The sequence below is a fragment of the Harpia harpyja genome, chromosome 5, assembly GCF_026419915.1.
Source record: "Harpia harpyja isolate bHarHar1 chromosome 5, bHarHar1 primary haplotype, whole genome shotgun sequence".
Lineage (NCBI taxonomy): Eukaryota > Metazoa > Chordata > Aves > Accipitriformes > Accipitridae > Harpia > Harpia harpyja.
The window spans coordinates 58,049,542-58,064,394 of record NC_068944.1 but is presented as its reverse complement, the minus strand read 5'-3'; the positions used below and the strand labels follow the sequence as shown (position 1 = coordinate 58,064,394).

The 14,853-nt window shown below is 40.3% G+C and overlaps 1 protein-coding gene across 2 annotated transcripts in view; it reads right to left on the bottom strand.

The window, feature by feature from the left end:
- ZFPM2 (zinc finger protein, FOG family member 2) overlaps nucleotides 1-1,873 on the bottom strand; it is a 323,709-nt gene extending 321,836 nt beyond the window's left edge. Inside the window, exon 1 of one of the 2 annotated variants that reach the window (XM_052788292.1) lies at nucleotides 1,386-1,873. In XM_052788292.1, coding sequence (XP_052644252.1) covers nucleotides 1,386-1,425 — 40 coding nt within the window. In that variant the 5' untranslated portion in view covers nucleotides 1,426-1,873. The remainder of the gene's footprint in view (nucleotides 1-1,385) is intronic. The other variant, XM_052788290.1, reaches the window with a different exon arrangement.
- Nucleotides 1,874-14,853: the final 12,980 nt, after the last annotated feature.

Sequence of the window (14,853 nt, the reverse complement as noted above, 5' to 3'; positions counted from 1 at the left end):
AAAGTACATGGCATATTTATTTAGGATTATCAATTTCCAAAGTAAATCAAAGTTTCTTGCATCACAACATGATATTTAACTTAAAAATATGTCACAGAAAGTTTCAGTCATTTATTAGGCTACTTCAGTAAACTGAAAACTAAATCTGAAACCATGATGGTTATTTGTATTTATCAGGTTAAAGACTGTAAAAAGGTAATTTCTACAAAGCAAGGATGCTCAGCCAATTACACGAACACTTTACAGTGACCAATCTTATTCGACATGAAGCTCATTTTCTTCTTTGCTAAATTACTTTGTCAATTCAATACATATTCCATCCGAAGTGGCCTATTAATAAGCATTCTGGAGTCAGAAATCAATAAGGAAAATACTACTGAAAGAGCTTCTCCACGTCCCATGATGGTTACTTTGAATGGAGTTCTGTAATACAGAACATCAATGAAGATATATCTGATCAGTGCCACTGATTTTATAACAAAATGATTTATAGACCCTCTTTCGAAACGCCTGATACTTCTTCTAGTCCCGACCGCTAGACTTGTTCGGATGAATAATCTAAAGCACAGAAAAGTTTATGAAGTTAAGACTCTGTCGTGTGTCACAGGCAAGAAAAGTGAACTATGAACGCTATTAGGCAGAGTATCTTTCAACTACAAGCCTTCAGCACACCTGTTCTCAATACAGAAAACGGCTCTAAAGTGTTAAACCCCCGAAAACAGCACAGGCGAGTGTGCGCCTAGGGTGTAGCGGCAAAGCGAGCCCCGGAGGGACGTGGGCGGTCCGCGCCAGAGCGCCAGGCGCGGAGCGGCGCGGCCAGCCGCGTGGGGACGGCGCCCGGGGGGACGGCGGGGCCCGCAGCCGGCGCGGCGCTACCCACCGGCTCCCCCGCGGGTCTTTTCTCGTCTTCCCCCCCCCCCCCCCCCCCCCCCCCACACACTTTCTGCCATCCTCTGGTACTTACTGCAGCCCAGGCTCGGCATGGGTCTGTTCACACGCGTTAAACGCAAAAAGTTGCTCACTGGTACGGTGTTCGCAAGCTGTTTTATGCTGCTCTCCCGGCGCCACTTCAACTCGAAAAAACGTAAGTGATCCCACTCCGAAAGTCGGAGGAATAGTTTGAAGAGACTACGGGGAGGCAGCAGGAGCTCCAAAGGAGCAAAAAACGAGACAGTGAGGAGCCTGCTCACCCCGCATCAGAGCAGCTCCTGGCTTTCGCTCTTGTCCCCTTCCTCTCTCCCCATCCTCAGCCTCTCTTGCAAAGTTTCATCATTCGGTCCGTACTCTGGACCCCCCTATCGCTCCCCACAGCCACCTCTCTCGCGTCTCCCAAGAACGAGATAAATAAAAGTCTGTTAAGAGGGAGCCCCCCTCAGGAAACTTACGTTTGATCTGCCTGGGTTTGCTCTGTTTCCTTCGGGACATGCTGCTCGGCTGCCGCTCCTGCCTTGCTCCAGGTACAGGAGTGGAGCTGGGAGGGGACGGGGGTGGAGGGAGGGTGACAGATCAATAAAGGGGATTCATTGAGGACGCCGGTGGCCGCCGTGAGATGCAACGTCAAATGACAGAAAAACAGGGAGAGGGAGAGTGCGTGCGTGTGTGACGGAGGAAGAGGGGAAGAGGAACGGAGATCGGGGTGGGTGAGACGGAGAGCGAGAATGAGGAGAGAGAGAAGCAGAAAGAACGGAGGGAGGGAGCAGGGGAAGGAGCGAGGGAGGGAGGGAGGGAGAGAGGAGGAAGGAAGGGAGGGAGAGAGGGAGGGAGGGGAGAGCTTGGCTCCTCGCTCTCTCTCTCCCTCTCTCGCCCGCTCTCTGCCGTTGCCGTGCCGCCTCCGCTCCCCGCGCCGCGCTCCGCTCCGACTGACAGGCAGCGGGAGGTGCCGGCGAGGGAGGGGGCGAGGGAGGGGCTTTCCGGGACGGGGGGGGGGGCGGAAAGAGGGGGGGGCGTTTGTCCGTCAGGCTTGACGGGCAGTGGCTGCTACCAGAGACAAGTCCGCATGCAAATCGCCTCCTCCCTGTGGGGTACGGGGTGCTGAGGCGGGAGGCTTCAATTGTCCCGGCTCTGTCAGGGCTTCTGGTGGCGGAGAGAGCTGCAACTTTCCTGAAAGAGGCACGGCAGGAGAATGGGCGAAGAAACTCCGTGACAGTCAGGCAGCCCGCGCGACTCCTCCCGCCCCGCGCAGGGAGTCCGCCGGGGCGTCCTGGCAGAGCCGGGCGCCTCCGCGCTCCGCCGCGTTGCCTCGGCCTCAGCGCTGCCTGTGGGAAGAGCGACGCTTCCTCCCGCGCTAGCCCCTGGGCCGGGAGACCCCGCAGAGCCCAAGGCCGGGCGGTGAGGGCAGAGTTTCCCTGCGCCCCGCTGCCTCGGGCCGGGCCGGGCCGGGCCGGGGAGGTTCCGCCACCACGGCAGAGCGGGACCCCGGCGTCGCCTCACAGGTGCCGCCGCGGGCGAGTGCTGAGGCGGGGGCGCGCGGCCCGCCCCCCGCGCCAGGCGGCCGTTAACGGCCGCAGGGCACGCGCCGGGGCAGGGCCGGCCTCTGCGCGCGGGCGGCGCTGTGCTGGGCGGCGGGCGGCGGGGTTGGAGCCGCCCCGAGGCCCTCCGGGCGGCCGGTTGTGCGCCCTTCCCCGACGCCCTCTTCCTCCGCCGTTGTCCAGCCGCCTACACCGGTCTGCGGTAGCCTGTGGGTCACGGGGAATATGGGCCATGTGGTCATCAGTGTTCGGCCGTGTGGCTGAGCTTCTTTTTGGCTTTCAGATGAGAGAGGACGGCAAGCCGACTACCTAGACTTTAATTCGGTTTGCCCTTCTAAATGGTGATAGTAGAGAAATTTTGTTTCTCGAACAGTAGAAACAGACACCTGACGCTTCCGTTACCGATACCAAGTAAGCGTTCTGACAAAGCCAAATCATTAGCAATGCTCGTGTTTACAGTCTGTGTCTTCAGAACAAAATTTCTCCTGAGCATTCTGTTTTAATGACCTAACTCATCTAATGTACGGATACAGTTGTAATGACCTGTTATGAACAGACCGTGCTTTCTGTACCTCATTGTATTGCTTAGCATTGCACAAACGTTACCAGATTCTCGGTGTTGTCAAACATTAACTTCGCAAGAATCTTGGGGGGGGGGGGACCAGCAGCAGCCACAAACAAAAAAATCAGCCTGATTTCACTGATGCCAAGTAAGGACACCTGATACTGAAACATCTTTATTACCGTGCTTCCAGAAATTTCAGATCTGACACAGGAATGTAGTACACAATAAGTGTTCTTACAGCTTCACTGCTTGGAATTAAATAATTTATGTTCAGGTAAACTGTTAAGCATTTCTTTAACTCTTGCCTCTGTGGTCCAAATACTCTCAACAGAAACAGCTTTCAGCTTGACCTCTCAAAATTTTCAGGGATTATTTGTTTGGCCAATATTGCAAAAGTTGTCATATAAGCAGCAGAAATTCTAATATGGTGATGCACTAAAATTTTCCATCATACTGTGTTAGAAAATAATGTTCGTAAATGATAAGTGAATTTGCAAAAACACTTTTTTTTATTGAAGAAGAGAACATGATGGAAACTGAACTGTATTAAACATTTATTGTTCAGATACTTTAAAGAATCTGAGTAAATAATAAGTGTGTTCCATTTAGCTGAAGTGATTGTGGTGTGCCAAATTTATATTTCAATTTCCTTACTTGAGGTGTAGGTTCATGGTTAAGTACCAATGTAATAGTGATAGTGGTTTCAATAAGGTATTCTATGGCAATAGACAAACATGATAAGAGTCTACCAAATTAAATGCTCTGCTACAGCTTTGTGGCAGAATTAGGCTCAAACAGGGGCTTGAATGGATACCCATCTTTCAAATTTAAGTTAATATTTGATCTTTATCCATTCTTGCCATTTTCTTAAATCTCAGTCCAGTTCCCTAATCAGCATTAGCAACATCTTTACCTTCATATAGTTTGACCGTTCTTCTCTGTTCCTATTTTGTTGCCTGCCTCCCACACAGTGTTTTCAGTCTAAACAGGTAATTTGACAGATACCACCTTTAAACCTACTGCTGTTTAAATGTAAAAGAATGGAGTTGAGTAACCTGTTTCCAACATTTGGACAATATACAAACTGCAACTTAAAAATTAATATACTTTATGTGGTATAAAACAGTTATAAATAAGTGATAAACAGCAATGCAAAATGAAGCAGTGCTAGAGTCTGTATCACAAGTAAGTGTTTATTCTTACATACTGTTTAAGGTAAATTACATAAGAGCATCATTATTATGCTTACTCTTGCTTTCGTAAATATTTAAGCAGCAATGTAAGTTACATATTTTGTCTATTCTGAGGCATTAAGGCCATATTCCACTTTGTCAGCTCAAAAGAGGACGTATAAAGATGTATTATTTCTTTGACTATTCAGAGAGATATGTTTGATCACTTAAAGGATTATTACACGTAGTCATTTCAGTGTATTCTGGACTTGTTTACCCAAAGGTTAAAAAGTTGTTTATGAAATTCTAAAAAGAAACATACATATGCCTGCTGTTTTAAAATGTAATTAGTGGTCTAAATTAATGGATTATTTTCCCTGATTCGCAGAGAAGTTTTCATTTAGTACATTTTAGTACCACGTGGAAATTACCCATTTTCTTTAGCACAACAAGTAGCACATAGCATATCCCAGATGAAAAAAAGCTCTAGCAGGCCATGCCTAGTAGCTGAGACTGGGCCAGGGCACAGCTCGAGCGCTGCACGTGATCATTGATGCTGTGCAACAGTTAAACTGATCTCTGGTGCAGTTCACCAGGAGCTGTTTCTGATATGCAGTATTGGCAAGGCTCTTTTCGTGGGGCAGGGTCTTGAGTTGTATGGACACCAGCCGAGTGGTGTAGCTTTCCCTCAGGGCTCGAAAATAGCCCCAGCATTTTCTGTTAACATGCAGAGAGCGTCGTTCAGAGTGGATTTTTTAAATCTTACAAATTACTTCTCGCCTCCCCTAGTTGCATAATTTTCTGAACTGCTGTAGCTATAATGATGTCCACACCAAGGTTTCAATGTCTGTGCTATTCACTGGCTCTTTACGTTCACCTGTTGGACATATTGCCTGTAGCAACCAGAAAGTGCTCACAGAGTGCTTTGCCAGCATGGCCAGGGGAATGGTAACCCCTGCAGGAGGCAACTACAGCATCTGAGCATGGGGGCAGAGGAAAGAATGTCTCCAGTTTTTGTACTGAGGGAATGGTGGCCATCTGTCCAAAAACTGAGGGTACAGACAGATAATTAGAAATGATGGAGTAAGAATAGTTTAAAAATGTAGTGCTCTTCAACTGAAATAATAATTGGATGTGAGCAGTGGTGGTATAGGCCCATTTCAGAAGACATATGCTCTTAGTTAATTACAATATCTCAAAAAGAAAATCACCTCTACATAGACTCATTTCTTAATCTCAAACTTTTTCACTTCCAATTGTCTATACCTTACTAAGATTTTACGAAGATTTATATAAACCCTCTAGCTGAATGGTTATCATAGTTCAAAACTTAAATTCTTGAAATGCCTCTACTCTGGCAAAGAAACTAGGAAAATTGCAGCTTAGATTTCCATGATCTTCAAGTGTTAGCAACTATCTTACACAAAGATAACATGCATACTTTTAAAAACTATGTCCTTCTTTGGAAAACACTTAGTGATTTTTAAAACAGCCTTTCCATTCACTCATTGAGAAGAGGAAATACTAAAGTATCGAAATATTCTCTTGGCAGCAGAATTAACCTCTTGACCAGCAAGTATGGATTTCCTATCTTTTCTGTGAAAAAGAGTGTACACTGAGCAAAATCACTTCAGAATTTTCACATAAATCTGGATACGGGCTGTTGTATACAAAGATATTAATATATAATGAAGATACCCCAAAGTTTAGGCAGCAGTTGAATTTGGAAGAAAATATGTTTGCTTTCTGGGATATGCGCATAATTGAGTACTGACAATTTAAAACACCCCATAAGAATATGTAATGTTAAAAATATAATTGCATAGGTTCTATTGGGCTCTTAGGTTTCAATTTCCTTTGTAAGGACTTGGATTCTTCCATGATCTTAATCATAGTGTTTGGTTCTTTAGCTCTGAATGAAAAAGAAGAAAAAGGTGGTATTTTCTCAAGTATTATCCACTTACAGTGTTAGAAAGTGTATACAGCATAGCTTTTTGTAACTTTGTTCCTCTCCTTTCTTTGGTCAATAGTGAAGTAGTTAACTAGACTGACAATGAAATTATTAAGGCTCAGAGTTAATACCCATATAACATGAATATGGGACAATTCGCACCTTCCCCAGCTGTTTGAAAAACCTACAGTTTATTCTAATTCCATAATTTGGAGATTTTCTGTGTGGTCATGCCAGACATACTTAGATTCTAAGATAACAAGAAAACAGTCTTAAATATATCACTGAGCAGCTGAAAGATGATCAGTCTGAGCCTTGAATTTAGAAGTAAAGCTTCCTCTGACTTTTGAAATAAAGAAGAAAAAGCTCTACCAATGTGTTTCTAGATGACACAAAGGAAAAATGCTGCAAGGCAGATTCCTCACATGCACAGGAACCTACAGAAGATCTGAGGATATCCAAAGGGAATGGGTGAGACCAGTGGATATGTATTGCCCTTTCAACCAGTCCTGTAAACAAGTTAGAACTGAATTACTACTACATTTTTTGTGAATGTTTTACTCCCTAGGAGTGATCACAACCCTACAGTGAAGTTCCTGGCCGCAGGATTGCAATGGATGCAGCAATGTAGGAAGCCAGACACACAGAGTGCTGGAATCAGTGCTGAGTCAGACTTCATGTTGATAGTCCAGACCTTTGCATCCATTCTGGGAGAACTGCCAGTGTTTAGAGGCCAAAACCCATGTCCAGTCCAGATGGAGAAGGAAGAATGGCATAGAAATAAATGGTGACCTCAGAAACTTTCTGGATTCCTAAGCAGACTTTTACTAAAAAGGGTACTCTCTGCATTTGGGTTCATTTTTGGTTGGTGCAAAGCTTAGTATTTTCTTGGTGTCAGTTTCCTGTCTCTTTTCACGTATTTATTTAGAGCAGAAATCACTGCTCTCTTTGAATAGTTCAGTTATGCAAGATACTTTTCATCTCGCATTAAAATTTATATCTTATTTGTTATCCAGAAATAGTGGCAAAGATTATTCTTCATTTCCTGACTGGATGCTCTCTGATATTGCTCAAGTAATCTTATGGATGAACAAACTGTTAGTCTACCAAACTGCTTAGACTTTTTGGGCAACTTTAAATCACAATCACAGAATAGCCATCATAATTCTCTTTATAATAATGTAAAATACTGTTTTTCACTGCACAGGAGTAATACCCTGGAAAAATTTGCATTTAATTCTGAAAAATTATACATACAAAACAGATCCTAATTTTGACATCCATGTTCTCCTTTATAGGAAAAATATATCTCAAGATCAGCAAAATTCTACTGCAAAAATGACTTGCACAAGCTAACATGTAGTATGCTGTGCCTTCAGCTGGAAAAGAAAATTCAGTAGCTGTGGCATAGTTAGAGAAAGCTTTTTGATTGAAGAAAGCTAAAAACATAGATGCATGTTCAGAATGAGATATTGTATCACACATACGGCAGCATCTGGAGTGTGGAGTGGAAGGAACGGTGTCCTATGAGGAAATATTTCTGGATGCATTGTTTGTCTGAAATGCAGCCCATTCACCCCCACTGATTACAGATGGCCACTGAAAACTTAGAAGTCTACTGAAACATGTATATAATCTCACACCACATTGCAAATTTCTGCCAGTAGCAAGACTGTGCAGCCCACAGCAGCAGTAACTTACTGTTTTGGCATGTGCATGGGCTTCAGAGGCCAGTTTTGCTACAAGTCAGAGGACTTCTCTGCATTCCATGACCTTACCCTCCCCAGGAGCATACTACTCTTAGCACAGTCTTAACACTGTACAGTCTGGGCTTCTGAGAGATGCACTTTTCTCAGAGATGCTAACGATAATATACCATGAATCTTCTTCCAGCTTCTAAGCACAGAGAGGGAGGAGTTCAGAAGAAAATACAAGAAAAAGGAAGAAAAATGCAACGAATAGTAGAATAGCAGAAACAGAGGGGAAAAGGGAGAACAGACAGCTGTAGTGCTTTAAAAATCTTTATTTCTGTCTTTATTTCTTTTTAAATAAGCCAACAGCAGTATTTCATGTAGACATAGCATAACACTGAAAAGATAACATTAGTATTGTCCAATTACTGTTTATGACTTCGGAGTGTGACGCTCATAAAGTAGTGACACGAGTATAAAGTGCAACTTTAGCTGCAGAACTTGACTAAAATAACATTTTCTCTTCTCCTTGGTCTTCCATTCCACTGTAACTGTTATGTAGCACCGCTTTCGGGAGCGATTAGCAGTGTCTCTATCATTGCACATAGCCAAATTAGGTATTATGGGCATCTCAGTTTGCCCACTTTCGGTGAAGGAGGTTGCATACACACTAGCATCTCAACAACATACATAGAAGCATGATCAAGAGTTTAAAAATCTTAGAAACCTGGCAACATATATGGTGATCCCCCTGTGGGTACAGTGGTACATCTAGTGCATCTACCAGTTTACTGTTATGCTTTATAATCACATTCATCAGCTTTTAAAACGCAGTTTTTCTTCTGCTATGTATCCATCTAATGAATGTTCTTACACAAATGCATAATGATAGCTGGTAGAGTCTATGGCATAATCTCTACTTGTGTCCCATCTGTTCCTCATATTGTGCAAATGAGGGTCCCCCCACTCAGAGCAGTAGCAGAAGTTGCCCTCTGTATGTATCAAAATTAGTATTGTTTACCAATATAAGGAATATATAAACCTATGCCTCATCATCATCTTCATCATAAAAAGGAATAAATAAAATCTATTATAAAAGCTTCAAAGTCTATGCCAGTATAGCATCTCTTTTTGAGATTTTGGGTTTATCTCAGTAGTATGGATATGTTTTGGTTTATTAAGGGGGTGTTCATAATTTATGCAACTCTTCAATTTATGCAACTCTTCAATTTATGCCATTATCCTATAAATAGAGTCAACTACATTAGAAAGGAAATCTTACCATGCAAACAGTCTTTGGAAAGTGGCACCCCCTAAGTTTTCTATCTTCAGAACTAGATGGTTACTTTGCACAGCAGACTTAGTAAAATAAGTGAAAGATATCATAGTCCAATGGACTGAAGAACAAAGGGAAAGTACAGTTCAGAGTCACTGAGTAATTTGTAACCCCATATTCTTTTGAGAAAATTTATAAGATTTTTAATAGTCCACCTTACAGAACAGTAAAGCTAAATTATTCTCAAAATTGGTTGACTTATATACATCATTGATTTTGCTGATATTAGCAGTATACATAGCGTTTTTCTCCATATTATATCTGCTCATGACAAAATTTAATTCAAATTCTCCTCTCCTCCTTAAATCCACAAGTAACATCCAAAAATTCACATAGCACTTTAAAAGGTAAAAGTATGGTTACAATTTTCTGAAGTGTCTCAGTAGCTTAGAGTCCTTTTCAGTCTTCCTTTTTAATCCCTCTTGAAAATGAAACTTAAATTTTGAATCAAGCTGCTTCCAAAAATGTTGCTCTAGAGACAATCCTTTGACTGATACTGGTAGTTAGGAATTATTATAGCATAAAAAGGAGGAAATCAGAGTTCTTGATTGTTTCCCAGTCTCACTGATTTTCAAAGGATTAAGGTGGAAGCTCTGCAGATAAAAAATCCTGAAGAATAACCACTCCCTAACAATTTCCCATCAGGCACCCGAGGGACAAAGTTGCCCTCAATTTCATAAAATCATTTTCATCAGTACAACAGAGTGTAGACCATTTTTGTAGTGTTCTCCAATCAAAAACAAATTACTTTGCACACATTAATGTAAGCAACCAAGTAAAATTAACTGTCTGACCTTTCATTTATGTCTGTTGGTCCAAAAGACAAAATGCTGGCCACATTCATATAAAATACTGATTAATTAATAGCTATTATTAAATTTTTTTACATTACATATTAAAATGTCTTTACTATGGACAGGATCCACTTCATATTCACTTACCTAGAAATCTAACTAGTGTTCTAGGTTCTCTCTATGGCAGAGCGAACAGATACCTGTACATAACGTAAATGACCCCTCTCTTAAAATAGATACCAAAATATTAGCTAAAGATGACTTACACTGATTCCATGAATATAGTATTTTATTGACCTTTGAAAACGAGATACATTGACCCCGCTTCACTCAAGAGTGTGAGAATACTGAAGTTGTTGTTGTATGGGGATCAGACCAGAAGTCTCTGTAGTGCAAAAGCCTGTGACAAAGAGCAGTAAGGAATGAGGGCAGTAAGGAACAAGGAGAGCTGTATTTAGGTGAGAGCAAGCAGGGCAATGAGGTGAGGCCTCACGACACAACAGGGAGAAGTCACTGCTCTAGGGCAGTTTTTCCAGCTGCAAAATGTGCCACTTGGACAGTGTGTGACTGGAGACATTCATGAGTTGGTCTCAGCCCAGTGTTGCCTATTTTAGGGGACTACTGACAAACCCAAGAGTAGGCCATTCCTCTGTGTTTGCTCTGGTCCACATCACTGATGATTAGAGGCTCTTTAAATCCTGAAGTGCAATATTTGGCTCTAGCTATAATTAATTTAGTTTTAATTGTTCTGTGAGAAATGTAATCTATCCCATTAGCTGTATTTCTAGTACTGTTGCATTGATCAAACACAGCAGACCAAATTTACTCTCATTGAACTCCACTAACTTCAGTTACTTACTGTCTGTAACAAAAACATAGTTTACTGTGTTTGCTCTTTTAAATTTCCTGTGTATTAGATATTATTTCATGGGTACAGCAGCCAGATGCTTAACTTCTAGAGAATGTCTGAGCATATTTCTACAAATTTGTCTGTTTACTCCTGAATCCAGAACGCTAATTTCTTAACTGCCACTGGTAAGCAAAAGGTATGTTATTGGTACACAGTATTCTGGAGGATAACCTCATTTACAGCAAATGGTCTTTTAAAAAAAGTGGATGACGTTTTTGCTTCCACGCGTCACAAATTATTTTGATAGATGTTAACCTAACTGGAGCAACAGTACAACAGTGAGAATGCCAATGGCAGCTCCAGAGGCTTTATTTTCACACGATAATGTTGAGTTTATTTGTATATATAGTAAATATCTTAGCTTGTTTCATTCCAATTAGCTGCCCTTTATATGGAAATAGTTCTATAATGAACACCAAACGATCTAATTTATGGATCCTGTATTCCTACTTGTATTTTCCTGGGTTTTGGATATTGCCCAACAAAATCCTAGAGAGATTTTTGAAATGTTATCCTTTCCCAGGAGGTTGTTGCCATGGCCACTCTCTGGCCATGAAATGGTAGATTTCATGACTGAAATAGCCACAGATGAGCATATTTATTAAATGAGCTTTTGCACTTATTTTAAATTCCCTTTCACTCACTCTGTAGGACTGGTGCAAATAAAAAAAGCAAAATTTTATATGTGAAAATGTTGCTCCTTGGTCATCGATTCCCTGAATTACATGTTGGAATTATTAATGAAGAATTTTTCTATTGTTTTAGCATCACATGTCTCATTATTATTTTTGTTACATCATTAACAGTACTACCTCCTTTGCCTTCTCACCAGTTTGCTTCCAAATAACATCTATTCCTTAATCCATCATTTTAGCCTGTATATCAACTCTGTGGGATTCCATGTTGTTTCTGGACTGAGAATTTTAGGATGACAGAATGGAAAACTTACCTCTCTCAAGCTAATGAAGAAATCAAACCATTTTTTTGTATTTTCTTGTCATTATTTTTGTCATTGTACTCATGTATTGCTCCATGATGTATTCTGTACTCCTGATGTTTATGGTACTTTGACACCTGGTTTGTAGGCTGTCTTTTCTGCTTCTCAGGATGCACCTGCTTGTGATGATAAAACAAGATAATTGCTATTCTAAAGTGTTTTTAACCTCTTACCTTGTCCTGTAAAGTGAAAAGTATTGCTTGAGTTATTGATAATTACAGGTAGACTCACTACTGAAATAATTCATAATAAAATGTCCCAAGATGTACTAATTTTTTTCTAATATCTTTCATTAGTGCAAAGTATAAAATTCCTTCCAAATTAGAGACTGATCAACAATTTTGAGTAGATATACGTCTAAATACTACATGCAAACTCACTACATTTTCAAACAATGGCTAAAAATAGAAGTGGATGTGGATTTCATATGATTACCATAATAGATCAACTGAAGAAAGTGTAATATCAGATTCTGAATTAATTTTCTAAGACATTCACAGTTTACATGTATAAAACCTATAGCATAAATTAATTTATTCCATAAAATCCATGTGGCACTAGGACACATTATGGCTTTGAGGCTACTTATATTTTTGAGTATTTTGAGTCCTAGTGAATATCCCCACAAGCAAGTGTAAAAGTAAGATTAAGTTTGGAGCTTGGCAGTAAGTTTTTGCAGGATACAGCTTTCATTTTGTTCACTGCTTTATAATGTGGATATACCAACACCTAAATGGCTAACTTGTGTCTCTTAAAATAGAAAACATTCCAAAATATGTAGTAGAAAAACAGTGGAGTAGCTATCAAATGGTTTAAAAATGAAAGTGCTACCCAGATATCTCCTTAGTTTAACCCTGTTGCAGGTGAGGTCAGATCAACTTTTGGTTATCTTGCCCAAAATGTGGTTTGTGAACCTTTTTCTGTACATGTTTACTGTATAGAAGATTGCCAGCCAATATTTATATTAAATTAACATTTCTCTTATTCTCAAATGACACCTAATGTGTGACTTTAAACGTCTTTTAACTCTGATACATTCTGCCTGAAGTGATGTGGGCCTGCAGCATCCAATTCAACACGTACAACAAACAGTGCCCCTATTTAATTGGCCTCCAGCCCATCATTCTGCCTGGAGTTTGGGAAAAAGGCCTCTGGATGCAAGATAGGGGACCTACGTGAAGAACCATCAGTTTCTACCTCATGTAAACAAAGCTTTGATCATTTAAAAGACAGAAAAATATGTATATTGATAGGTATGCCTTATTTTGTTACCTATTAGTCACCTCGTATATTACTTTTGATTCCTATTCGCTTACTTACATGGTTCTCTCATCTACCTTTAATATTTTCCTCAGTACTTGTTAATGTATTTCTCTTGTTCTCTCTGTTAAACTCCTTGCCCAAGGATGTTAACCCTGGTCCTGTGCACTGCAGTATGAAAATAAAGAACTTTCAGTAAATAAAAGAAAGTCAGGTAACCTGAGGAATGGCTTATAGATAATGCTGATGAGAACCAAGTGTGTTGTACTATGACCAAGATATTAGCAGGACATAACATTGGGAAAAGTTACTCAGTAAAAGATAATATATAAGATGGAGTAGTGGCATAGACTTCTAGAAAGGAAAGTTTAGGCTGCTAATCAAGAAAATACCTGTCGTGGTGAGATTTTACATAATGAAAATTTCAAAAAATGGTGAAGCACATTCATTTATAACTTCAAAAACCACATAAGAAAAAAAAAAGAAAATTTAATTTAGATTTCCTGTGTTTGGACTAGGTGATATAATTGGACAGTCCTATTTCTAGAGCCTTTAATTCTAAGATAACTCCATTCTGTAAAAATACACAACTATAATCTCTTTAATTTTATTATTTTATTTTGAGTTGTATACATTTTGTTAAAATACCTGTGTATGGAAAATAGCATCTTGAACTGAATACAAGAAAGCAAGTTGGAATTAAGTTCAGCCAGTTCCAGTTTTTAAATTTCAGAGAAAGGCGTTTATAATGAGTTCATCCTAAAACACACAGGTATGCATATACTAAATGCACCTAGTAAAAAAACCAAAACACCAGAGATGCCATTTATGACACACACCAAGTCCAGTTCCAGTATCTCCCTTTTAGGAGAGGAACAATTATTAATCAGTGATTGTCTGTTCAGAACAAATTCCCCTGTTATCTAAGAGTATTGTAGATCTTGAAATCATAACAATTTCATACTATCTGTTCCAAAATATGCTAGCTCATATAGAGCTCTAGACTTCAAACATTTTATGTGATCTGAATCTTAAATTGAGGTAGTAAGCAATGGTCTACAAGATAGCTCAGTTTCTGTTTCTCCAGCTGATCTGCAGCATCTTCCATTTTCAAACTTCATAAGAAAGTCAAAGAGCCCAGTTCTCCTCTGTGAAACTAATGCCATATCTCCCTTAAACTTCAGTGATGGCAGTAGAAGATGTTGAAAATCAGTTCCTTATGTTAAAACTATACAAACTTTCAAACAAGTAATGAAATACAGATCTTCGTCCTGAATCAGTTCATGACATCAGTGTATCCCAGTAGCAATAGTGTTAAACTGCTACCAGAGATTCACAGTATCACTGAAACAAAGCTGAACTGCTTTACATTATCTCTTACTGGTATTTAAATAGCTCATGCTAGAACACTACTTCCAAAACCTTCCTTAATTCTGACATGAAGGTAAATGGCTGAGAGCAATTTATTTCACTTCATGCACATGATGTATTGCTTTCTTGTTAGGTTTCCTTACTTCAGATGACTTCTCTGTCTTATAACCATGACTAAATCTCCAGCTGCAAAATGAATTTGATTAAATCCAACTACTTGACCTTGTCAACTAATGTCCCCAGACGACTCTTTACTACCATTTTCTATGGGCTTCTAAGCAGTGGAGCTGGAGTATTTATACCCTATCCCATGTTCTCTGCTCTCAATAACTACATCT